Source organism: Benincasa hispida, chromosome 2 (genome assembly GCF_009727055.1).
Source record: "Benincasa hispida cultivar B227 chromosome 2, ASM972705v1, whole genome shotgun sequence".
Lineage (NCBI taxonomy): Eukaryota > Viridiplantae > Streptophyta > Magnoliopsida > Cucurbitales > Cucurbitaceae > Benincasa > Benincasa hispida.
The window spans coordinates 40079872-40105944 of NC_052350.1; the positions used below are offsets into that span (position 1 = coordinate 40079872).

Consider the following 26073-nt stretch of genomic DNA (forward strand, 5'->3'; position numbering starts at 1 on the left):
TTCCTGAAAAGAGAACCTTTCTCATCCCCATCCTGCTTCTAATCAAGGCGCAACAAATGTCATCGTGGTCAGTCGAGAAGGTTGTAGTTCACCCTCTGGTTTTACTCAGCATCGTCGATAACTACAACCGAGTCGCTAAGGAATCCCGCAGACGAGTTGTAGGAGTTTTACTCGGTGGCTCTTTCAAGGGCACCGTCGATGTTAGCAATAGCTAAGCAGGTCCTTATTCTTTTCTCATACAGATTTCTCTCTCGCCTTTTGTTAAATATTTTGTTGTATTCTGTTTGGATCTGAATTTTCTAGTCGTTTGATTCGGTTTGATACCTGAAAGTGGATTCGGGTTGATTTTTATTTTAAGGGTTTTAGGAATCTGGGTATTTTGTTGGGTATTTGTCTGAATTTGACGTTAGTTGAACATAAATTAGAATTGGGCTACAGAGACTGGGAATGTACCTTTCTCGTGGTTGCCATGATTCGCCAAAAGGGCATGGAAAGAAGCGATTGTTTGAGCTTTGGTTGCCCTGGTTCACAAAATCTTTTAGGTTGCCTCTCGTTATGAACTAATTAGGGCATTCAGTTGCCTGCTTCTTACACCTGCTGTGGCTGTTACTCTTTTCACTGGAAATTCGTTGGTAACCTATACACGATTGATTCGTGTAATTGGGAATTGCAGGTTTGAGGGTTTTGATAGCCGAAGTTTTCAATACTTTAGGCACACACTGTTTAAAACTTTGAATATCTTTATAACATTAGTATTATCCATCTAACTCGTGATTGTTTGGACCTAGATCGAACTATTTTATGTTTTATTTTAGCTATCGTCTTTGTACATGTTTCAGGTAAGGATGATCTAGACTTAATCCAAAACTCAATCTTAAACATGTTTGACTTCGAGCTACAATCTTGATATATGATTTCCTTCCTTGTAAATAAATCAAACACAAACTTAGACACAAAATGGACTAGAAAAAAAAAAAAATCTACAAAGAATCTCCTGACGCCCCAACTTGAGGGGGAGTGTCGAAAATAGCAGTTTGATCTATGGACATTTTTGTAATTTCTCATGCTTTTGGGGTTTTCCATTGTCTATTTATTTGAACAGTACCCTTGTATTTTGTATATCAATTCAATAATAAAAGATCAGTCTTTATCGTGGTTTTTTCTCCCTGTTCTAGGGTTTTTCACGTAAAACATTTGTGTTCTTCTATCTTTTTCATCAGGCCCCTTGCTTACAGAAGCCTTAATACTCTTGACAAGCTTCAACATTTTTCTCTTAGTCCTTCAGTCTGCTGCCTTTGCCTTAAAAATGAGGAGTCCCTTGACCGTTTGTTTCTGCATTGTGACTTTGCCAAGAAGGGTTGGAATTTATTGTTTGGAATTTTTGGCTTGGAGTGTTGCCTCCCAAGCAAGATAGATGATTGGTTGATTGATGAGCTAGATAGTAAAGCTTTTGGTCCGTGCATTTGGAACGAGAGGAATAGTATAATTTGAAGATAAGTTCGGTTCTTTTGATTCATTTAGAACTGTTGTTCAACATACAGCTTCTTGGTGGTGTACAAACTACACCAAACACTTTTGTAGTTATAACCTTTCGATGATTTTTAACAACTAGAAGGCTCTTATTCACTAACACCTTTGGGGGGTCTTCTCAACCCCCACCCTTAGGTTGTTTTCCTTTGTTATTTTTTGAATACAAGTCTCCGTTTCTTATAAAAAAATCAATTTTATGCCTTATTAACTCCTTACATTGTGGGCTTAGAGGTTCACAACTCATTGGAATTCACAACTCTATTCCTTGCCCCCAAACACCCCTAAATGTTTACTTAATTTAGTTTCAGACGTGTGCTGCTTTGATATTTTTGGTTTGAAATTGATCATTGTTTTGGTTTATGATGGTTAGCTTTTATTCAATGTACAATTGGACATAAGTTTGGATTCGGTTGAAAGTACTGGCATGTTCTGCTGTGTTTTTTGGCTCTGGCATGTTCTGCTGTGTTTTTTGACTGTGGAGCTATATCTCTCTGATGATTCTTATGAACCTAACTATGTAATTTTGGCTGCATAATAATGATACAGGCAATGTCTTCTCTTTTGGTTTAGGAAGATCATAGGGCTCAAGACCTTGCCTTCTTCGTGTCTGAGAAGGACTTGAATAATGCGGCAAGAATATTATAGTAATCTTCTACCCTTGTCAAATTACTAAAGGGTCTGCAATAATCAAGAAAAGGTGGTTCTGTACCTGTTGAATGTAGTCAGAGTGAGTTCTTGTACTTGAAACCAATAATTCATATTGTTACCTTTCAAGTCAGTTGCTATGGAAGCTTATTAGTAATGCTTTGCTCAATTTGGTATGCCTCAGTTCTATGCTCCGCCTTTTCCAGACTAGTTGCTCAATCTTGAGGAACAAGCAGAATTACCATCTCTCAGCTGCTTTAATTAGCGATCACCTTTTTTTCTCCATCTGCATCTCACCATATTTTTGTACAATAGATGGTTTCCAAACTCATTCACGTGGCTGCATATGAAGCTGAAAATCATTTTGAGCTCTCTTTGAGACAAGCTTTCGAGCTTCTTGAACCAAAATTAAGACCTCCATTTTGTTTGAAGATCCCAAATCCACAAGAATACAAGGAGCTGAATTGGGCTATTCTTTATGGGATTTTATGTGAACCACATTTGGCTAAACCTCATATTAAGCATTTGCATGCAATTGTCACAGATGGTTATGGTCTGATTTGTTATCTGCTTCGAAAGGTTGTTAATGAACTGTATCTTAAACTCGTTGATTCCGCAAAATGTCAAATATTTATGGTGACTAAGGAAATGATAAATGTATGTGCTGTAGGGGTTGATGCTGTTTTGATATCCCTGTTGAGGCAAATTGTTGGTGGGGATTTTGGTGAAGGGAATTTATGGTTGTGTTTTGAATTGGTGAGTCTACTTTTGAACAGTTGGAGTTATTTGTTGGAAGAATTACCAGAGGTTATACCAAGTGCATTATATACGTTTTTACGGTTATTGGCAGATCACTGCAGATTATCTGATGCAAAATTGGAGCCTTTGAAGCAATTGGAGATTGCGTTTTGCATTAAAGTAATAAGGGAGCAATTTCACTTTTGTTTGAAGATTGGGAGAGATTTTATTAGACTCTTACAAGACCTAGTTTATGTATCTGAATTTAGAGCTGTATGGAAAGACTTATTATTAAACCCAAGCAACTTTAGGAGTCCTGGGTTTTTTGATATTTCAAACTTTTACTACACAAGAACTTCAAGTCGATATTTCTTACTTCGTATTTCTCCAGAAATGGAGGCCCAACTGCGATTTTTAATGACCAATGTGAAACTGGGCTCTCAAAACCGCTACCAGATGTGGTTTGCCAAGAAGTTTCTACATGGGTCTGAGAGTGAAATGATCATTTCTGACATTGTTCGATTTATATGTTGTGCACACCATCCTCCAAATGAAGTCATTCAGTCTGATATTATTCCAAGATGGGCTGTTATAGGATGGCTTTTGACATGTTGCAGGAAGAATTATATTAAAGCCAATGTAAAACTTGCTCTATTTTATGATTGGCTTTTCTTTGATGATCAAACTGACAAAATTATGAACATTGAGCCTGCAATGTTGTTAATGGTATTTTCCATACCTAGATATAATGATATGGTTCACACTCTTCTTGAATTTTTATTCCTTCTTGTGGACAACTATGATGTGGAAAGGAAGGATAAAATAGCATTGGGCGTCTCTTCAGCTTTTAGTGCACTTATCAAAAAAGGAGTAATTTCCTCATTGGACACTTTGATTTCTTTTGACGGCCTTTCTCCATTACTACGAGACAGGCTTAGGGTACTTTCATCAGGTAAGAAGTTTCAGGTTCCAAATGAATTGCAATTATTTATACCCAATCACTCTGTGAATCCTCTGCCTTCTTCGAGTAAATCCTGTGCAGGCTTTATATATTCAGAAAGCCATCCTAGCTGCATTGTAGGCAATGTAAATGCTACACCTGTTGGTTCTTCTGTTCCTATTGTGGTAGATGTATCTGCCCCTCATCATTCAGTTGTGACGGATGTTCAGCAATGTGACAATATAGAAATTTTGGTGAAAAATCTTGGTGCAGTTACTAGAAAATCCTATAAAATGGGCCTCAAAACTCTGGAAGAACTTCTAGTTTTATTTCTCTCGCTTAATGACAATGGACAAGCTGGCAGAACAATAAACACTGAAATTCTGTCTTCCAGAATAGTAAATACCTACGACTTGTGTGGGTATAAACTATTTTGTGCTCTTGAATTACCTCCAAATGGTTCCAGTTATAATGATGAAATAGAATCTGCCACTGCCTTAATAATCCGTACGTTCATCTTTTATCATGAGAAAAATATACAAGAATTGCTTCTGTTTTGTTCTAGGAATGGTTTGCCTGTGGGAGCGCGATTGTTATCTTATGTATCTCGTCTGGCTTATGAAGCGAACAAAGCAGGTTTAACAGGTAACGTTGAGTTTGAGAACATCGATAGTGCGGAAATTGATTCGAAGCCGCAGTTATTGTTGTTCCATCTGAATGGGTACTATTGTTTCAGGAATGGTATGGGAGGAAACCCCCAAGATACAGTTGTCTCTTTTTCTGAAATAGACAAGGAGGTGATTGCTAAGTTGGTAACAAATGCCTTTTCTGCTTATAAATGTTTCCTTGTTTATTCAAAAGATATTTTGCACAAAGATGCAGATGTATCTTTAACCAAGCTCTTTTATCTTGATTTGATGTCCTGTGTGGAATGGAATGCGAGGAGAGTGAAATTTTTATTCCATTGTATTTTTTATCTTCTCTCAGATCTATGCATATGCAAGGAGGAGATTGTTAAATTACTTGTTACTCTGTTGGATGACACTGATCTTGTTAATATGCAGTTCGAGATTATTGCAAAGAAATTTTGTGTGTTTGGTAAGGACACTAAATCTATTTTTCTTTTAGTTAAGAGCTCTTTGAATTGGGGTTGTCTTGAACAACGTAAACTCTGGGGCTTGATAAGGTCAGAGCTTATAGTTTCGAAGGTTCAAGTCGAGAGCTTAGTTTTGAAACTTTTCTGCTTGGGTGTATTAGATGCAAGCAAGCATGCCATTGCCATTGAAGGTCTTCTAAACTTGTGCTGTTATAATGCACCATCACCTGAGCTTGTTGAGGCAATCATGTTATTACCCAATGATGCATTTCATGGTTTCTCTGCCGCGGTCTTGGCTTCCTGGGTTGTATCGAACGAGTCAATGCTATTTGATAGCCTGGTTGATTTTGCAGAGAAACTTGGGAAGATGAGTGAGAGTGAGGTTGTGGTAAATCATTCTGCAATCTTATGGCTGGTGAATCATTTTAGGGCACAAGGACTGAGTGACTCAACAATTTACAGCAACCTGTATGGAAATATTGTGGGTGGAAAAGGAAAGTAGTGATGGAAGTGTGGGGTTTTGTATCAAATGTAAGTATGAGACTGACTTTCCTAACTGTTTTTGGTTGCTGATTTTCCTTGAAAATTTCTTTAGGTTTAGATTCATGTTTTCATGTTTAAAATCTATGATATTTGCTAATAGTTTTGGAATTCAATGGTGGAGATAAAAAATTTCATTCATATTCCAAGTGTTATGAGTTATTGAGGGGATTATTTATTTATTTATTTATTTTTTAAATTTTGGGATGTGTCTTGTGTGTTTGTTTTTAAGTAAAAATTTTAATTTCTTTACTAGCCCTGAAGATTTGAATGATTAAGCTTTCGAGTTTTGGGGAAACGAATCCAAAAGTGTTTTTAAGTGTAGAAAAAAAGTGTTATTAAACACTTAAAAAGTCAATCTAAACATACCCATAATTTCACACCTACACAACTCTAAATCAGTTTCAATCCTACTACTATGATGTAGGAGAAATGTTAGATAGTTATTAATATAATTAGTTTATATTATTTTTTTTTGTTAATTATAGGTTAATTAGCATTTTAGATTTATTTAGTTATTTTTCATATATTTTCTTGCAAGGCAATAAATAGCTTATGAAATTAGAATAATTTTTGTTCTTAGAGTCTCAGGTCTTGATCTGTTGCAGGTTGTATTGTGAAAGAAAGCTATGGTTCTTCTAGACAACAATATACATCTATGATTGAAGTATTTGGGAGTAAGGGTGAGAAAAACCCCTTCCTCCACTTCACCCCCTTTTAATCATGGATCTTCGATTTCCCATCCCTACCGTTGTACTCAAAATCAAGGGTTGAAAACTTTACCAGATGAAGAATGTGATGACAGACTTAAAAAGATGAAGGAGAAAGGCAGAAAGTTTTAATGGAAAAACATGCTAGGGGATCACTTGCAAGATCAAATAGGGAAGCAACCCACAAGGAAAGAAGGATTTAGAGACGATCCTTCTCACTCAAATCCATCTTCAGCAGGAAACAATGTTAGCTGTATTCTACGGCGAAGTTATCGGTTGACTCGAGAAAAGTGGTTCATCGACATCAGGAAGGACGTTTGTCCGAGTAATTCAGGTAAAGCATTTCAATACCAATAGTCAGAAAAACTATCTAAGCAAACAAATCAGATTTGTTCATTGATCATAGTAGACTGCCACTTATACATCCCAGCATTTACAGAGCTGATGATGCTGCTTCTGTTAACGAGGTTCTTGATGGTACAAACTGCACATCGCCTGCACATTTTTGGTAAATAACATTGTTTCGGAGTGCTTGTATCGGTTTCGGTTTTCCTCGTGACTGAATTGTCAATTGTCAATTCAGCATTGTCAATTCAAGGCAATCGAGGTCGAAGTGACTGAAGAAGACATGGAGAAGTTTCATAATCTGTTTAGGTTGGTGGTTTCTTACTGGATTCACTTTGGATATGAAAATGTAGAAGCATAGTACTTAGTTGTGGATATTATCATATGAGTTTTAGGTGCATCCCGAACATCACCCATCTTTATGCATCCCATTCTCATCACATTCATAGAAAAATAATTAAAATATTTCAAAAAAGGAGAAGAATTTGTCACATGACAAATTGTGATTGGACAATTTAGTGGGATCACAAAGATAGGTATTGTTTGGAATGCACTAAAGTATTTTTCTTATCATATAGCTTGAAATGTGAAGAAAAATTTATATATAGATGAAATTTATACAAATTTGCAGCTCCATACCTTCAGCTGGTTAGAACTTGTACTATTCTGAATTTATCAATCAAAGCCTTCTTTTTGCTTACATTTTCTCTTCCATCCAACCATTCATGTTCTCTTTTGTGTCATCTAAATTGATCCATCTTGCTTGTGCATATGATTCTTCCATGTCAGATATTTTATCTTGAAAAACGTGCTTCATGGTTTTGATGAATAACAATTAGGACGACTTTATTTATTTAAAGCATGTATACAGCCTATACTTCTTTAAGGAAAAACATCTAGTAGTAAAAATTCATTGTCTATATTTGTAACTTGTACACATTTGAAGTGAATGAGTGTGTTACTCCAGCCTTTTAAAAGTGTTTATTGGTATATAAAAAAAATATTACTGTTTTTTAAATTTTGTAGGGTTTGGCTAAAATTTGTGGGGTAAAAAGTTTCTTTGGTTAGTGTTGTGTTGGTTTACTTTTAAAGATCACTATGAGGGTTAAAAAATAGAATTATCTAGAATTTTACCTAAGGTGAACAATCTTTTGGTAATTATTTTGTTTTTTATTTTAGAAAATTAAGCATATTTTCTCATTTTCTTACGATTGTTTGCATTTTTTTAAGTATAGGACTTGAATTTTTAGTCAAATTTCAAAAACAAAACAAGTTTTCAAAAACTATTTTATTAAGTTTTTGAAATCTAACTTTGTTTTTTAAAATATTGATAAAAAGTAGATAACAAAGTAAGAAATTTAGAGGTGAAACGGGGATTTTTAGGTTTAATTTTCAAAACTAAAAATTAAAAATCAGATGATTACCAAACAGTTTGAACGTTTGCCATGTTGGTTGGAGTAAAGAGTACAGCGTTGCTCAATTGAAAAGTGTGTCGTGAACCAACACATCCAAAGAAAGAAAGGGAAGGAGGAAGGGTAATAACTTTGATATAATGTGGTATAATTTTATCCAAACTTATATCTATGTGGTCCTCTCCAAAGAAACAACAAAAAGTGGAGGTGAGAGATTCAAATATCTCATCTCATGATTGAGAATGCGTAATTTATAATAGTCGAGTTATATACACTTTGGCCAAAAATGAAATTTATTACTATAAAATATACTAAACAATCACTATGATATCAAGGTTTAAAATGCCAATATTGACGAGAATTTCAAGATCTCAATTTTACGAAAATGTCGATGGAAATATCGATGAAATGTTAATGTCGATATATATTTTTGAAAAGATTATAAAACTAAAAAAATCAAATAAACTAAATAAATCAATAAATAACATTTTATGGCTTTTAAAGAAGCAAAAAAATGTTTATCTTTATATTATATTCATATTATTAATATTTTGTTATTTTTTTTAATGAATTTTGTATGATACAATGAAATACCACTTCACCTTTGTACCAATGTCAAATGCATGGAAATGAAAAAAATTCAATATATCAATAGAAATTTAATACTGCATATAATATATATATCCAAATTAACTCAATTCGGTTAAGACATATGTCTTAACATTTAATTTGAATGTCATTATTTATTCGAAGGAATGAACTAAATAATGATATTTTTAATATCATGCTTTTTTCGTAGATCATATATTCAAAATTAATTACTTTCGTATTGTAAAAATAACATTCCCCTTCTTGAAAAGGAGAAAAAAAAAAAAAAAAAAACTCCCTTTGATCATAACTTCACATTTAAATAAAACTTTAATTGAAATTTTAACGATATGTGTCATTAAAAAGTCCAATATGAAAGTGTGAAACAAATTAAATTACCTTTAGAGATAGAACTGTTTTTTTTCAGTAAAATTAAATGGACTGTTAAAAACATAAAAAAATCAACCGTTGAGCATATTTTTTCCATTATAAAAATGGTTGAAGTTGAGTACAAACTTCATCAACAAAGTTCTTCAAAAAATAATTTTTTTTTTAAAAAAAAAGAGGAAAATTTTTGATCGACAAAGCACAAAGAATGGCCACTTTAATTGCTCCCAAGTATTTCTCTCCTGTTGAAGATGCAGAAAATATCAAGAAGGCTTGTCTAGGTTTTTCTTCTCTCTTCCTCTTCCATTTAGTGCTTGTCTAATTTAAGTATTTGTTTTAGCTCAACGATCTAGAATAGATCAAATCATCGACTTTTGAAATGATAATTAGTACATTATCTATTGAGTTATGTTGTATAAAGACTTTTGAAATTACTAAAACGAAAAACGAAAAACGATATACGTTTTGGTTTTATTAATTCTTATACTATTAGTTTTCTTTAGGAATTAATATTATCGAGTTATGCTGTGTAAACACTTTTGAAATAATAGTTATAAATGTGTCATTTATGTACTTTCTTTGACGGTGGACTTAAGGACTAGAAAAAATAGTTAAAAAATGTATTTATGATAGTTTTTTAGAGTCATGAAAACATGTTTTAGTAGTACTAAATCCTAGAGTTCATAAAGGATATTCTAACAAAAGAGTAATACTTGCAACTATCTTCATGCATCTTTTTAATTACATAGTAAAAAAAGTTCAGTATATTATTTATATATATATATATATATAATATATATATATATATATATATATATTTGCCACATGACAAATATTAATTGAATATCTGGGTGAGCTGCACGAAAATGGGTGCAATCCGGGTGCAATCCGAGAAGCACCTAAATAATTTTCTTTAACAAATGTTTGATGCTTTGCCAAAGTGAGTACAGTTCAACGGTAATTGATACGAACTCTGTCTTTTGAAGTTGGAGGTTCAGATCTTCATATCCCACTCGTACTAAAAAAAGTGTTTGATGGTTTAGAGATTTGTGTATTTATGTTGAAGGTTTGGGGACAGATGAGAAGGCCATAATATCCATTTTAGGCCACAGAAATGCAACTCAAAGGAAGCTTATAAGGTTGGCTTATGAAGAAATCTACAATGAGGATCTCATTCACCAACTCAACTCTGAACTTTCTGGGGACTTTGAGGTATATATAAATATATATATAATGTATGTTTTTATTGTGTTCTAAGTTTAATTTTGTAACAAATTATGATTGATGAATTTTGAATAATATGTTATGGTATTATCACACAGAGAGCTATATGCCACTGGACACTTGATCCGGCTGATCGAGACGCCGTTTTAGCAAACAATGCATTGAAAGCATCGACACCCGATTACCGTGTTATCATCGAAATAGCATGTGTTCGGTCTGCTGAAGATCTTTTAGCAGTAAAACGAGCTTATCGGTTTCGATTCAAACATTCTCTCGAAGAAGATGTAGCCTTTTGCACAACAGGAGATATCAGAAAAGTAACTTATTTTATAACTTTCTAAGCATTTAAAAAGGTGTTTTAAAGTGAAAAGTAGAATTTTTAACACTTGAAAAGTTATTTCAAACAAGTCCAAAAGTTCAAAATCTGTGAAAAGGGGATTATTATTAGAGTATTTATAAAAATTAGCCATTTTGCAGCTTCTTGTGGCAGTGGTGAGTGCTTATAGATATGAAGGCAATGAGATTGATGAAAGTATTGCAGAATTAGAAGCAAACATTGTTCATAATGAAATCAAAGGCAAAGCTTTTAAGAATGAAGATATTATTAGAATTCTTAGCACAAGAAGTAAGCCACAGCTTAATGCAATTTTCAATCGCTATAGAGATATCCATGCCACATCCATCACCAAGGTATTACAATACAAAATTTTATAATCTTAATCGAATATTATAGACCTATTTGGTAATGTTTTCGTTTCTTGTTTATTGTTTATCATTTTCTTTTTTTATCCATAGTTTTTTTTTTCTTGAAAAGGGAAACCATACATTTTTTTGTAACCATTTCTGTTTCTTTGTTTATTTGAAATTTAATATTAAAAATGTAAGAACTTTACATGAAAAATAAGTTTTTCAAATAAAATAAAAAAATTTATGTTTTATTTATTTTCAATATTTATTATTAGAGAAATTTTCACATATAGAAAAAATGTCAAATTATTTACGAAAATAGTAAAAAAAAAAAAAAAACATTGGTAGACACTAATAGACTATCAACTTTTATCATAAAAATATTAAAATTTTGTTATTTTGTGTAAATAGTTTCATTTATTTTTCTATTTTTGAAAATCCCCCTATATGTGATGCATTTTATAAGTGAAAAATGGTAAATAAGATTTTTAATATTTATGTTTGGAAAAAAATAGAAAAAACCAATAAATTTAAAACTTGAATCGTTAATTTCTAGAATTCTTACACAAATTTAGAAACACTTTTGAAAAATGAAAAATAAGAAACAACTAGTACCAAACACTTCGGTTTTTCAAGAACTAAAACGAGAAATTGAAACACAAAACGTAAACGTTATCAAACGGAACGTGTATTTCTCATCTCCAATATTTTTCTTATGCTATTATTCATAACTCTAATTACTTTGAAATGAAGAAATATAGTTAGATCATTTTGATAGCGTTTGAATATTTATTTCTTAATTTCTCTTAGAGCTCTAAATAAAAGAATTATTTCTTTGAAGTGGGTGAAGTTTTTAAAATTTATTTTTTTCTTTTTATTTTCCACTTTAAGATTCTCATTAATGCATGTGGGTTTTGATTTTTGAATTACAGGGTTTGATAGGTCACCCAACTGACGAATATCTTGCTGCATTAAGAACTGTTATAAGATGCATTAGAGATCCAAAAAAGTATTATGCAAAGGTACATAATTTAATCAATCCACACAATATTTGTTAAATTTAGTTGATTAGAAGCTTAATTAAAATATTTTGATGATGGTTCGGTCGCAACAAAGAAATTAGAGGTTATCGAATAATCTCTAACTAATTAACATATATACTCTCTTAAAGATACATATATATTTTATCAATCCGTCCATTGCTCTTTAATGAAAATTAAGTCATAGATAAGATGACACTAAAAAACTGTCATAAACGTTACAACATCCATTTTTTTTTTTTTTTTTGTCGAAAGTGCTTTTTTATTTTCATATATATTTTATCAATCCGTCCATTGCTCTTTTCTTTTTGTTTAATGAAAAGTCCAATTTGTTGTAGTGACACTATATCAAGCTCATTTTTTTTTCTTTCAACTCCTATATCTGTGCTACTAAAACCATGTTGATGTTTAGGTTTTGCGAAACACGATGAACACGGTCGGGATCGACGGAGATGCTCTTAGTAGAGTGATAGTGACAAGAGCAGAAAAAGATTTGAAGGAGATTATGGAACTGTATTTGAAGAGAAACAATACATCTCTTGAGGAAGCTGTGAGTAGAGAAATAGGAGGAGACTACAAAGCCTTTCTTCTAGCACTCTTGGGCAGTGATGAACATTTGAACCTTATGGATTAAGTCCCAAAATTATTATTATTATTATTTTCCCATATACTTTTTAGAATAAGTTTTATTAAACAACATAGGGTTTTGGATGGTGATTCTATGGTTCTATAGGAAATTCCTAAACATTTCCTTTTCCATTTATTTTCTTTTGTGATATTCCTAGTTTCTATCTTTTAGATGGATTCTAGTCATAGGTTTGCTTTAATAATAAAAATGAAGTGCCTAATTTTATTATTTATTTATTTATTTTATGTTAAGTTACATTTTTGAAGCATTAATCTTGATTTATAATTTAGCCTTTGTGATCTTAGGAGTTTCATAATGTCATTATCATTTATTAAAAGTTAAAAAAACACATCTGATCCTTAACTTTAATGAAAGTAACAATTTGGTTTTAAAACTTTAGTTAGTAACAATTTAGTCCTTACACTTCCAGAATTATAACAATTTAGTTTATTTATTACATAATAAAAATTGACACTTAGTTTTGATGAAAATTTTCATGATAAAGTCTAACTTGTTACAAATTTCAAAATATAGAAACTAAATTGCTAGTTATTAAAGTTCAATGACTAAATTGTTATAAATTTGAAAGTACAATGACTAAATTGTCACAGATTATAATTCAAAGACTAAATTGTTACTTCCATGAAAATTCAGAGACCAAAAATGCTTTACAACCTTGAGAATAAAGATATTTCAATGGTGTGATTTTAAACAACCAACATTTTTTTTTGAAAATAACAACCAACAACTTTTATCGAGAAGAAAATGAAATAATACAAGGACGTTAAAAAAAAGGACAAGCCCAAAAAAAAATACCCTACTGAGACCTATCAAAGTTTTCAGAATGTTTTTGCTCAACTCCCCAAAATCAAATTGAAAGAATGTGTATAATCTCAAATAAACTACCAATGCAGGACAAAGAACGTAACACAATGTTTATACAATATGAAATAGATCAATATAACAGAACAAACATTAGTAATAGCTAAGTAGCATTATACATCTCAAAGTTCTTTCAAGTCTGGCAACTCTAAAACTGGGTTTGATCAGACAGTGATCTCTTATATACAAAGCAAGTAATTGGCTCACTTCTTTCTGGAAACAGCAGCAGCAATACCACCAGCAAGCAGTCCTACAGCAGTCGCTGCAATGCCGATGCCGATCACACCATCTATATTCCCCAAGCAAGAGTGATAATGAATGAAAATGTTCAGTTTTAAATGAATTTTTGGTTAAATTGGGATAAAGAAAGATTAGAAGTCCGGTAGAAATGCCATAGCTCAATTGACATAGTCTTTGTACTATCAACCTCGAAGTCAAAAATTCGATTCCTCCATCTTACATATTGTCAAAAAAGAAAAAGAAACAAGTCTAGGAGAAATCGATACCTTTAGTGATCCGGTCTTCGATTGATTTCTTCAGTGTCCTTGCCTGTCTCCAGTCTGGTGCAATCTGAGAATCAAGCATCAAAATGGTTGAACTCCAAAGTTCTAAAATTCAATCATCAATGGTTCATAAGAAGTGCCACATTCAGTTTCTGAGAGTTCCAATTTTATGAAATGTTATATGTATGTCTCATTTTGGTTACTAAATTTATAAAACAATCTAGATGTGTTATCCCAAAAGTCATAATCATAAATTAACACATGTCAATCACGTCGAAAGTTTACGAAAAAGAAGTGGCACATATTAGGGGGGTCAAATATGTATCAAGGCCAAAGTTATGTCTTTCTGAATTGTAGCCTCAAGTATCAAGTTTAAAGTGCACGAGAAAAAGCTCAAGAAATTAAGCATCATTTGGTAACCATTTGGTTTTAAAAAATTAAAACATATTTTCTCTCATTTTCTTAGGATGGTTCTCATCTTTCTTAAGAAAAAAGAGTTGAGTTCTTAGCTGAATTCCAAAAACAAAAACAAGTTTTAGAAAATTACTTCTTTTTAGTTTTAAATTAAGCCCATTACTGTTGCTTGACTTGGTTTTTGAAACATTGGTAGAAATTAGACAACAAAGTAAGAAATTTGGAGGATGAACGATGTTTATAAGTTTAATTTTAAAAAAACTAAAAACCAAAAACAAAAAACTAAAGCCTTGTTTGATAACCATTTGGTTTTATTTTTATTTTTTTTAAATAAGCTTATAAACACTCCTTCCACCACTACATTTCTTACTTTGTTATCGATTTTTTACCAATGTTTTCAAAAACCCAAAATTTGAAAACTAAAAAAAAAAATAATATGCAAAAACTTGTTTTATTTTTTGGAATTTGGTTAAGAAATGAACTCTTTTACTTAAAAAGATGCAATCATGGTAAGAAATTGAGGGAAAATAGACTTAATTTTCTAAAAAAAAAAAAAAAAAAATCACAACCAAATGGTTATCCATTGGGGCCTAAATGTTACTAAATGGAGCCCAAGTTAATGGTATATATATTATTATGCATAGAATCCAAGCCAAAGATGGAATCATACCGTTAAGCATTCTTCTACAAGTTCCCTACTCCTGGAGTAATCACCACTTCTGAAATACCCAACAGCAAGAAGATAAAGCTTCTCTCTCATCTTCAATGGGCTATCATCACCAGATAGTGCAGCTGCATAATAACAAAATGACAGAAAAGAGAGAAAAAAAATGTTGAAGAGTATCAGACAAGCAAATAGCTAACTATAGGTTAACATTGGCACTTTGAAAGCCACATTTTGGAAACTCAAAGTTAAAAGAAAATAATAGTAGTACAAAAAGATGTCTAATTCCTTGAAATACTGTACCTTCAAGCATTGCGATCCCACGTTGTACATCTTCGGGTTGCCTTGAATGAACAAGTGCCCAAGATAAACGCATAATGCTTTCCTTCAACAGCTCATCAGACGAGCCCTTTTCGGCATCAGCAGCCTCTCTTTCGCAACTCTGCAATGCATCACCATATCAACTTAAAAAGGGGTGCCATTCAAAGAATAATATGAGAGATGACATTATTAAATAAAGATTAACAATAAAAAGTTTGACCTTCTACTTTGTAACTAAACAATGGAGAGAAAGGTATGACGAAGTCACGGAGAAAAACAAGAATCTATGGCTCCAATGATAACAGCGACGACAAACTACTGTTTGTGGTTGTTTTCTAAAAAATGTTCTGCAGACTAATTTTTAAAACAGAAACTGTTTCTGATGTTTTTTAATTCAAAAACTGTTTGGAAAAATATTTTCTTTTATTGTAATTCCATTTACTTCTTTTACCTATTAAATTAAAAATATAACACATTCAAATCATGCTAAACTTAATAAATATACGATAACTAATTGAGAAAACATAAAAAAAATGTGAAAACAAATAACTTTCAGTTTTCTGCCACAAATAAGTACATGTCATGAAAAACTCTTTTTTAAATCTAAAACCCAAAACAATTCTTTAATCTGATTTATAAAAAGACGTAGAATTTTCAGGATAAAAATGTATATATTTTTTCTTTTTCTGTTAATGAGTATGGATTTTTGAATTGGATTAAGCATACCATAACAAATTTCACTAGACATGTTTATTGGTGCATCAACTGTTGTGCTAGCGTCTGCCATCTAATAGTCTGATACAGAGAGAGGAAAAAAAAAAAAGGATATGGAGATAGCTATCAAGAAGGAGAAAATGCAGGGATAGAAAATCTAGCCTCATAACTCCCACCTAAATGGGCAAGATAAAATGAGTATTCAATAGTCTTGGTGAATGTTTCACAATGATCTTGAAATAGTTAAAATTACTTTTATCATGTTTAAAATCAATCTGAAACACACTTTTGATCACTGAAAACCAATTCAATATTTAATTTTACACTTTTAAACATTTTTTTTCACTATTATTAAAATTGGTTTCGAGTGATTTTGAAAATGATAAAAGTGATTTAAACCATTTCAGAATCACTCCTAAACATGCTATTAGCTAAAGAACCAAGTAAAACTGATGCTTTCGATTAAGCAATGGCATGCTGAAATTTCCATGACAATGGGTTGACCCATGAGTTAGGTGAAGGCAAAAAATTGGTCAAAGCAAAAATTTCAGTAATACCCATGAAAGAAATGGGGGAACCATTCATTAAAATTTAGTTAATGATGTTCAATCTTGCGAAGTAAGAAAAAGAACACGTACCCTAAAACAAGGAGTATATGAGTTTTCGTTAAAATTGGAAATATCAGGACAAAGATGAACAAGTTGAAAGGGGGAAATTTCAAGTTTGAAGTCCAAAAAGCCACAAAGCGCAGTTTAATAACTTCATACAAACACCCAATATTCAATAACTGGAAGAATCAACAGAAGTTACAACAAGAATTAGAACACTGTTTTACAATACAAACGCAAAGGATTCATACAAACACCTAAAATTCAATTAATTACACTAACAAATACAGCTCATTAGCGACAAAACAACCTGAATTCGAAAACAAACCGGAATCTAAACAAGAGAAGAAAAATGAAGCAACTAAAAGATGAGTAGCAAAAGAAAGAGAATAAACATACGGCAATAACATCGCGATCGCACCATGGTATGTGATCGCCACCGGAGAAGAAACTGGAAACCGAGCTGAAGAATTTGCTGACCTTAGCTTCCATCTTTCTCTGCTAATCTTCTTCTTCTTCTTCGTACTTCGTAGTCGCTATTTCAAGTAACGCGGAACCCTGTTTTATTTCCTTTTATTTTTCTACTTTTATGGAAACCACTAACTAAAGACTTGCAGTGACGTGTTTGTTTCACACGTTTTACCCACAGTTTTTTGGGATGAGAATTTTGTTTTTGATTCTCTGATCCAAAGCAAGTTTTGAAAAGATTAATTATTTTAAATGATAAAACTGTTGAAAATATTTTTATATAACAAAATATCATTTTTTATTAGTGATAGATAATGATAGATGTCTACCACCATTTATCGTTGTCTATCACGGATTGATAGTGATATTTTGTTATAAAATAAATAAGTTAACTTATTTTACTATATTTGAAAACAATGCTTCCAAATATAATATATTTATATTTTATGTATACTCATATTTTGAATTTAAAGTTTTAAAATGCACAATTGTTTTGAATATAAAACATATTGCAATTAGTAGTACTTTTAAAGTTAATAATTAAATATATAACAACATTTTTAATGAATTTTAAATAAACAAAGTTTGTTAGTGATAGACTCCTATTAGCGATATGATTAATTGATGGATTATGAGAGTTGGATCTAAATATTGTTATATTTGTAAATTCTTTTGTATTGTGCTATATTTGCTAATACTTTAAGTCTGATTGCTATATTTGTAACTGCCCTTAAAACAAAGAAACATTAGCAAATATAGTATTTTATGTCATAAACTCATTTATTTTTGTTAAATTAAATATGTATTATATAATATATTATAAAATATATAGTATTACAAAATAATAATTACACAAAATTTTAATGTCATAAGTTAAATAATAATGGTTTATGTTCAACCTAATACTTAGTGAGTAACTATAATTGTTTTATAGTTCATAAATATACTATCGAACATATTTTGAGCAAATTGTTTAAATTGAAATTTAATTTCTAAATTTATTACTAAACACAGGTATGAAAACATGAAATATAACTATATTTTCATTTAATCTTATTTCAAAGTTCTATTTTTAGATAGCTTACCAAAGCAGAAATCTGAAATTAGAATTTTGAAAATAAGGAATTCAATGAAATAGAGCTATATTTCATATTTTTAGTTATGTAATTGGTAGTAGATTTAGAAATTGGATTTCAATTTAAACAATTATTTTAAATGTATTTGATACTATATTTATCAATCATAAAACTAGTTGTAGTTACCCACTGAATATGATGTTGATTATAAATTATTATTAATTAATTAATGAACACATTTTATGTTAATTTTTTTGCATAGTTATTATTTTGTAATATTATATAATTTATAATACATTGCATAATATATAGGGCTGTTTTCAAATATAAAAAAATGAACCAAAATATTTTACAAATTTAGCCAAATGTCATTATACGAATAGTGTGACATCCCGAAATTTTGTTTGTAATGTAATTTCAATATTTTGTAATATTTGAGATTATTTTTGAATTTTGGAAATTTAATTAGATTACTGAGATTCAATTATTGAGAAAGGGATGTTTCAATTTAATTGTTTAATCATACCGAAATTGTGGGAATTAGACTTTATGTCACACAAATTTAATTTGAAATTAATGTCAAGAATTAATTTTACTTTGGAAGGGGGTTATGTCACACAAATTTAATTTGAAATTAATGTCAAGAATTAATTACATTTTGGAAGGGGGCTATGCCACACAAATTTAATTTGAAATTAATGTCAAGAATTAATTTTATTTTGGAAGGAAAGGGGTGTTTCAATTTAATGGTTTAATCGAAGGGAAGTTATGGAAATTGGATTTTAATGTCACACAAATTAAATTTGAAATTAATGTCAAGAATTAGTTTCATTTTGGAATGAATGAGTGTTTCAATTTAATGGTTCAATCGAATGGAAGTTATGGAAATTGGACTTTTAATGTCACACAAATTTAATTTGAAATTAATGTCAAGAATTAATTTCATTGTGGAAGTGAGTGAGTTAAATTCTTTGTGAATTGAAAATTTTAAGGGAGAAAAAGATTAAAAGTTAGAAGCAGGGTCTGATTGAAAGAAGATTTTGGAGATTGGAATCTTGAGGGTGGTTGTTGCTCAGGCTTCGTTGGGGAATTGAATTCAAAGATTGATTATTGAAGACTGCCACTTGGATCAATATCTGAATCTAGTATCGAGGTAAGTAATCTTACTACTAGAACTGCCCACATGCCAGGCAATGTAGTTATGATTTACTGAGGATTTGATGATGGTTTAATGTTTATGTATGCCTTGATGATATGAGGATTTAAAAGACTAGATGCACATATTTGATCTGAGGATGATGAGATGTATATGTATGTTATGGGACTAGGATGACGAGATGTATATGTATGTTATAGAACCATGTTATGATACTTGTGATGTTGAGATCGTGATAATGTTCTTACTGATTAGTTAGATACCCACCAGAGGTTGTGTTTTCCTTCGAGATTCACCAGGGGTTGTGTTTCCTTCGAGATTCACCAGAAGTTGTGGGTCATTTGGGATTCACCAGAGGTTGTGGGTCCTACGGTACTTACTAAAGATAGTGGGCATACTTAACTACAGAAGAACAGAACTTAGTTTTTTTTCATGTATGTATGTGTCCCATGAGGACTAGAGAAGATTATATGTTTCCACCAGAGGTAGACATCTAGAGGATATAAATGCCTAGCCTGACCCCAGTAGTGGGGTTACTTACTGAGTATTTTATACTCATCCTTTCTCATGTTTATGTTTCAGGTAAGGGTAGGGATGCACCGACGAATGACAAGAGCAATCCATGAACGAGCTACTGGGGACCAGTTTTAATGCTTCCGCTCATGTTTTAAGAGTTCTTTTATATTTTTAACTTTTGGTCTTGACATTTGAAACTTATTGTTTGAGATTTGTTTTCCGGCTTATTTATTTCCATTTATGACTTATGGGTACCTTATCATTTGATTTTTATATTTGAATTTAATGAAGATTTTTTAAGTTACCTTATTTATTTAGCATTTATTTCACTATAAAAATGATGTCGTTTTAACTTCTATGCATGCATGCGTCTAGTAACGACCTAACTTGAATCTTAGGAAGTCGAGTCGTTACAAATAGACTACTATTATCTATTACTGGTAGACAGTGATAGACACTAATAGATGTCTACCAGTATCTATCACGGATAGATTGTGACATTTTGATATATTTGAAAATATTTTCAGCAATTTGACATTTAATACAATTTCCTTAATATATATTTTACTTTAAAAATTAAACTAAGTGTATAACATGACATATTGTATTTTTAAATGTTTTTATCTTTATTCAATACAGTTTTTGCATTTTATAACTTAAAATTCAAACTCTAGATACAATAAAAATATAAAAATATATATATTTTTAAAATTTGTACTATTTGGATCACAAATTTTGAAATAACTTTTAGAAATATCTAGATTGTCTGCCAAATATAAAACAAAATTTGAATTGACAACCTAACGAACCATTAATAATATGTTAATTAATATTTGGAGAATTTTTAAATTTGCTTGACATAAGTTTCTAATACTTTCTATAAATATGCATAGTATTAATTTTCCATCGAGGAAATTTCTATTGATACGTTTATATTTTCAAGGTTTTAGCATTGACATGAGGAGTGAATCAATGTTTCTATTATATCATAAAATAATCTATGAAACATAAAAATAATAATAAAAAACTATTTTCGCCCTAAGTTTTGGTTTTAATTTCTATTTGGTTCTTATGTTTCAAATCTAACACTTTTGCCCTTGAGATTATAATAATGCTCAAATTTAGTCTTTATGATTTGAAAGAAAGACATCTAATCAAGGACTTGAAAACTCTAAAGTGAAAAAATGAGCAAAAGAATAAAAAACAGAAGGCAAAATCAACACAATCAGGTGAGGCTTTAGTAGGGGAAGGATTCATTCTTTTATTTGGATGCTTTAGCTACCTCTAATTAAAGGGTAGAGCTTGAAAATCTAGCAAAGAGCTTTGATTGGGTTCTATACTTTAGGTGTTCTTTTCATATGATATCTAATAAAGATTAGTTTAATACCTACAAGGAAATGGATGGAGGTTCAGTCTACATGGATAACAATAACTCATGTCCTGTGATTGACATTGGCTCAATCCCTCTAATACTAGAAGATGGATTAGTTAAACTACTCAGGAATGTTAGGCACATGCTCAAACTAAAAAGAAATATGATATCATTGGGCATGCTCGACTCAATAGGCTGTGAATATAGAGGGAAAGGAGGTTAGTGTGAAGTTTGGACAGATTCCAAGCTAGTGCTCAAAGAAGTAAAGATAAATGATGTATATGTGGTCTAAAGTGTTAAAAAATTGCAATCAACTTTAGTTGTAACACATAAAGAACCTACTGATGGAGATCTATGACACAAAAGACTTGTTCACATTAGTGCTAAAGGTCTACAAGCTCTTGCTAATCAAGACTTATCTAAAGGAGTCCAGCAAGACCTATCTTTCTATGAACATTATGTGGTAGGGAAAGCTACATGGCAGAGTTTGTCAAAGCTCAATATACAACCAAAGCAATCTCTGACTATATACACTCTAACCTTTGGGGTCCTTCACCAATTCCATATCTAAGTGGGTGTCAGTTACTTTCTAACCTTTACTGGCGATTTTTCTAGGCAAAGTTGGATATACTTTCTTAAAACTAAAGATTTTATTTGAGAAATTTAAAGAATGAAAAACAATGGTTGAAAACAGTCATGCTGTCAAATTAAATGCCTTAAAATAGATAATGGGCTTGAGTTTTGTGTAGAAGAGTTGAACAATTTTTGCAAAGAACATGAAATTCTCAGACTTAGAAACGTGAGGTATATACCTCAACAAAGTGGGGTGGTGAAGAGGCTGAATAGAACTATACTTAAAAGAGTAAGAAATCTTTTATCAGATGCCATCCTACTAGAGAAATATTAGAGATTGAAGCTGCCTCTTATACAGTCTACACACTCAATAGATGTCCTCATGTATCTCTTGACTTACTAACACCTGAAGAGAAGTGGACCACACACTCTTTTAACCTAAGCAACCTAATGGTTTTTGGGTGCATTGATTTTGTTCATCAGAATAAAGGTAAATTGAATGCCCGAGCTACTAAATATATGTTTGTGGGATTCACTGAAGGTGTGAAAGGGTTCATATTTTGACAACCAACTGAAAGAAAGTGTATAACCAACAAGAATGTAGTTTTAAGGGAAAATGAATTGTTTATGTAGAAAAACAATGCCTCTACTCAAACCCCTAAAGAGTTGACTGATAAAATTGAGATGGAGCACTCATTCATTCCTAATTCAACACACTCTAGCTTAAACTCTAGAAACACCAGTGATGTAATATCTCAATATGAAGAAGAAAAGGAAGAGACAAAAACTGAAACAGAGCTAGAGGGACTAAACCTAAGGAACTACTTCTTAGCTAGAGATAGGTAAATGAGAACTATAGTACCACTTATAGGTATAAAGATGACTACATTAACCTAGCATTGAATGCTTAAGAAGAAATGAGTGACCTAGAACCATCCATATTTGAGGAGGTAGTAAGTTGTGCTAATGAAGAAAGTGGATAGAAGCTATGAATGAGGAGGTTGAATCCCTAAATAAGAATGAAACTTGGGACCTAGTTCTTCTACCTAAGGGATGTAAACCTATTGCATTTAAATGGGTCTACAAGTATAAAGAAGGCATCCTTAATGTACAAAAACCTAGATTTAGCTAGGTTGGTGGCTAAGGGATTCACTCAGAGATAGGGGTGGATCACAACGAAATTTTCTCACCAGTAGTGAAACAAGCCTCAATCAGAATGCTTCTCTCATTGGTGGCACAACAGAACCTAGAGCTAGATCAACTTGATGTTAAAACAACCTTTCTTCATGGCTACTTGGAAAATACCATATACATGAGTAAACTTAAAGGTTACTAAGCTAAGGGGAAAGAAGATAACTACTACCTACTTAAAAAGTCCATCTATGGATTAAAGCAATCCTTAAGATGCTGGAATAAAATTTTTGATGAGTTTATTCTAAAGATTGGATTTCTAAAAAGCTCATATGATAGTTGTGTTTACTTCAATTCTAAATCCTTTAAGAATCCAGTCTATTTGATACTATATGTAAAAGACATGCTTCTATCAGGAAGCTTCAAGAAGGAGTTAAAACAAGTAAAAGACCTCCTAAAATCAGAACTTGAAATGAAAGACATGAGATATGCTAAAAGTATATTGGGCATAGACATAGAAAAAATAGAAAAGATAAAAAATTATACATCAGTCAAATCAAATATTGTGAGAAACTAATTCAGAAATCTCATATGATAGAAGCCAAAACAGTAATCACTCCCATTGCTTAGCATTACATTTTATCAATAGGGAATTCCTAAAAAAAAAAAAAAAAATAGATCACTTAAAAGAGAAATGTCTACAATGCCCTACTCCCAAGCAACAAGAAACCTCATGTATTTGATCATCTCTACAAGACCAGACATAGATTATGCAACTAGCTTGATCAGTAGATACATGGCCAACCCTAACAAGAGGCATTGGGAGGCCACCAAGTGAATTTTGAGGTACCTAAAGGGTATAAAAGAAGCAAGACTCCTATACCAACAATGCACTTATTCAAACCTTGAACTATTGTCTTTGTTGACTCAGATTATGCAGGAGATCTCAATAAGAGGAGGTCCCTGCCAGAATATATTTCCTATTTGGAAGTTGTGTACTAAGTTGGAAAGCTTCATTACAATTAGTGGTAACCCTTTCTACCACTGAAGTAGAGTTTATTGCACTATCTGAGGTTGTGAAAGACGACCTATGGCTACGAGGTTTGCTACAAGACTTCAAAATTACATAAATAAAACGAAGATTGATTGCAATAATAAGAGTATCATACATCTATTTAAAAGTCCCCAATTTCACAATCGTAATAAACACATAGATGTAAAATATCACTTCATCAGAGAGTAGATTGAAAGTGGAAAAATCAAAGTCCTTAAAGTTCATACCTTAGACAACCTCTCAGACATGATTATCAAAATGGTCACTCAACTCAAACTTCAAAAATGCCCCGACATTATCAGGTTTGAGCTTCTTGAAAAAGGTTGAAGGAAGAGTGATAAAAAAGAGGACCTGACTTTTATTAAACAAATTTTGAATTTAAGGTGGAGATTTGTAAAAACAGTAACTAATATTGTGAAATCAAGCATTTATTTTACTGTTATTCTCTCAACTAACTTGTAAATCTTATATATAAAGGACCAAAGAGAGAAATTAGAGAAAGAAGAACTTATATAATATTTATTTTGCCGTGTAATCCTCCAAGAATCTGAAATTTATAGCTCCTCTCATGAATGTAGGTCAAGTTATCAAACCACGTTAAATCTTTGTGTTCTTCTTCCCTCTCTATCATCTTCATGTTTTGTTTTCTTCTTCTTTCTCACTTACATGCATTCTTCTTCTTCCTTTGACAAAATCACCATTAGAGAGGGACATAGAGAGAAATCAAAATTGCAAAGTGTTATTACAAATAATTGAAAATAACTTCAAGGTTATTAGAAATTAGTTACATACAAGCTGTCTTTATATACTTTTGTATTTACTTGTACAAGTAAGAGAGTGAAAATACAAAGAGATCAAGATAACAAATCAGACTTATCTTGTAATAGTGCTTTTGTAACTCCCCGATAAAAATCATCAGCTTCTTTGTGGACGTAGGCTATCTTTAGCCGAACCACGTAAAAACCTTTGTGTTCTTCTTCTTCCCTGATCTTCTTTACTCTATCGTGTACCTTTTTAACACCGATCGTGTTCCTCGACACGATCTTCAGTAAAACCTTCATCGTCTAGACGAATATTGCCTTATCGTCTAGACGAATCACTGCTTTACCTTCAATTGACTAGATGATATCTGGCTTCATCATCCAAGCGATCTCCGGTGGCATCTCCCTCAGGTTCTCCCTTTCTTTTCTCTCGATTTCTTTATGCAACAAAGAAAAGAAAGAATAGTCATTGAAAGTATACAATCCTCAGAAGTGCTTGAAACTAATCTCGACCATCAAAGTGTATGGTGAAGATTATTCTTCACACGAATTGTGCTTTTAGCACACTGGTTTTGAGTTTAGTGTTTTTCCATCGGTGGTTTCTGGTTTTCACATTCGAGCCAGGCTTTCATTAAGCCCAAGATTAACTTTGTTTCAAGTTTACAGTGATATCTCACAGCCCATTAGACCTATCAAGCCCAACAAGTGGTATTAGAGCCTGCAAGAAAACTTCAAGATTAGTCAAGATTCTAAAGAAGCAAAATCTTGGAGCTTTTAGACAAAATTTGAATAAAAAATGGCAGTAGCAAGGTATGACATTGAAAAGTTTGATGGGAAAGGAGACTTTGGCTTGTGGAAAGCCAAGATCAAGGCCATCCTGGGGCAACAAAGGGCACATAAGGCCCTTGAGGATCCAACCAAGCTGCCAATTACTGCAACTGAAGAAGAAAAAGAGAACATGGAGCTAATTGCTCATGGCACACTTGTTTTAAATTTGTCAGACAGTGTTCTAAGACAAGTGATCGATCAAGAGATAGCATTCAAGATGTGGAGCAAGCTGAATGAGCTTTATGAAACTAAAAATGTGCCCAATAAGCTTTTCCTAAAGGAAAGGTTTTTTACCTTCAAGATGAGTGCTTCTAAATCCTTGACAGAGAACTTAGATGACTTCAAAAGGATTACTACTGAATTTAAGACTCAAAGAGAAGAGATTGGGGTAGATAATGAAGCCTTTGTGCTTCTCAACTCACTGCCAGATTTCTACAAAGATGTAAAGGCTGCCTTAAAATATGGTAGAGACTCTCTAACTACTGATATAATCATTTCAACCCTTAAAATCAGAGAGACGGA

The 26073-nt window shown here is 31.9% G+C and overlaps 3 protein-coding genes across 14 annotated transcripts; 2 read left to right on the forward strand and 1 right to left on the reverse strand.

Annotated features, from left to right (window-relative positions):
• LOC120071465 (integrator complex subunit 3) lies at nt 1–7208 on the forward strand. Of its 11 annotated transcripts, none has more exons than XM_039023769.1 (6): nt 2–219; nt 1221–2257; nt 2360–5480; nt 6098–6533; nt 6630–6707; nt 6783–7208. In XM_039023769.1, exon 3 carries the CDS (start codon nt 2491–2493, stop codon nt 5449–5451), a length of 2961 nt encoding a protein of 986 aa, XP_038879697.1. In that variant the 5' UTR covers nt 2–219; nt 1221–2257; nt 2360–2490; the 3' UTR covers nt 5452–5480; nt 6098–6533; nt 6630–6707; nt 6783–7208. The 11 variants fall into 11 exon arrangements, with proteins under 11 accessions (XP_038879700.1, XP_038879701.1, XP_038879697.1 ...); XM_039023768.1 differs by having other exon boundaries at nt 6639–6707; XM_039023771.1 differs by having other exon boundaries at nt 2360–4951; nt 5111–5480; nt 6639–7208.
• A 1714-nt stretch (nt 7209–8922) lies between these two features.
• LOC120072237 (annexin D8) lies at nt 8923–12704 on the forward strand. Its single transcript, XM_039024652.1, has 6 exons — nt 8923–9212; nt 9998–10143; nt 10254–10472; nt 10633–10845; nt 11775–11864; nt 12295–12704. Exons 1-6 carry the CDS (start codon nt 9140–9142, stop codon nt 12514–12516), a joined length of 963 nt encoding a protein of 320 aa, XP_038880580.1. The 5' UTR covers nt 8923–9139; the 3' UTR covers nt 12517–12704.
• Nucleotides 12705–13378: 674 nt separating this feature from the next.
• LOC120070676 (mitochondrial fission 1 protein A-like) lies at nt 13379–17186 on the reverse strand. 2 transcript variants are annotated; one of them, XM_039022516.1, is made up of 6 exons: nt 17016–17144; nt 16021–16089; nt 15277–15415; nt 14980–15101; nt 13899–13962; nt 13379–13681 (listed from the first exon to the last, which is right to left on the reverse strand). In XM_039022516.1, the coding sequence occupies exons 2-6, from the start codon at nt 16021–16023 to the stop codon at nt 13596–13598; spliced, it is 414 nt and encodes a 137-aa protein (XP_038878444.1). In that variant the 5' UTR covers nt 16024–16089; nt 17016–17144; the 3' UTR covers nt 13379–13595. The 2 variants fall into 2 exon arrangements, with proteins under 2 accessions (XP_038878444.1, XP_038878443.1); XM_039022515.1 differs by lacking the exon at nt 16021–16089 and having other exon boundaries at nt 17016–17186.
• Between the last annotated feature and the right edge of the window lie 8887 nt (nt 17187–26073).

Coding starts and splice junctions, on each gene's coding strand:
- LOC120071465 (XM_039023765.1), top strand. CDS start 2,491: ATGGTTTCCAAACTCATTCACGTGGCTGCATATGAAGCTGAAAATCAT.
- LOC120072237 (XM_039024652.1), top strand. CDS start 9,140: ATGGCCACTTTAATTGCTCCCAAGTATTTCTCTCCTGTTGAAGATGCA. Junction 9,213..9,997: donor TATCAAGAAGGCTTGTCTAG/GTTTTTCTTCTC, acceptor TTTATGTTGAAG/GTTTGGGGACAGATGAGAAG. Junction 10,473..10,632: donor CAACAGGAGATATCAGAAAA/GTAACTTATTTT, acceptor GCCATTTTGCAG/CTTCTTGTGGCAGTGGTGAG.
- LOC120070676 (XM_039022515.1), bottom strand. CDS start 17,108: ATGGAAGCTAAGGTCAGCAAATTCTTCAGCTCGGTTTCCAGTTTCTTC. Junction 13,963..14,979: donor TTGTAGAAGAATGCTTAACG/GTATGATTCCAT, acceptor CTTGATTCTCAG/ATTGCACCAGACTGGAGACA. Junction 13,682..13,898: donor CGAAGACCGGATCACTAAAG/GTATCGATTTCT, acceptor TGGGGAATATAG/ATGGTGTGATCGGCATCGGC.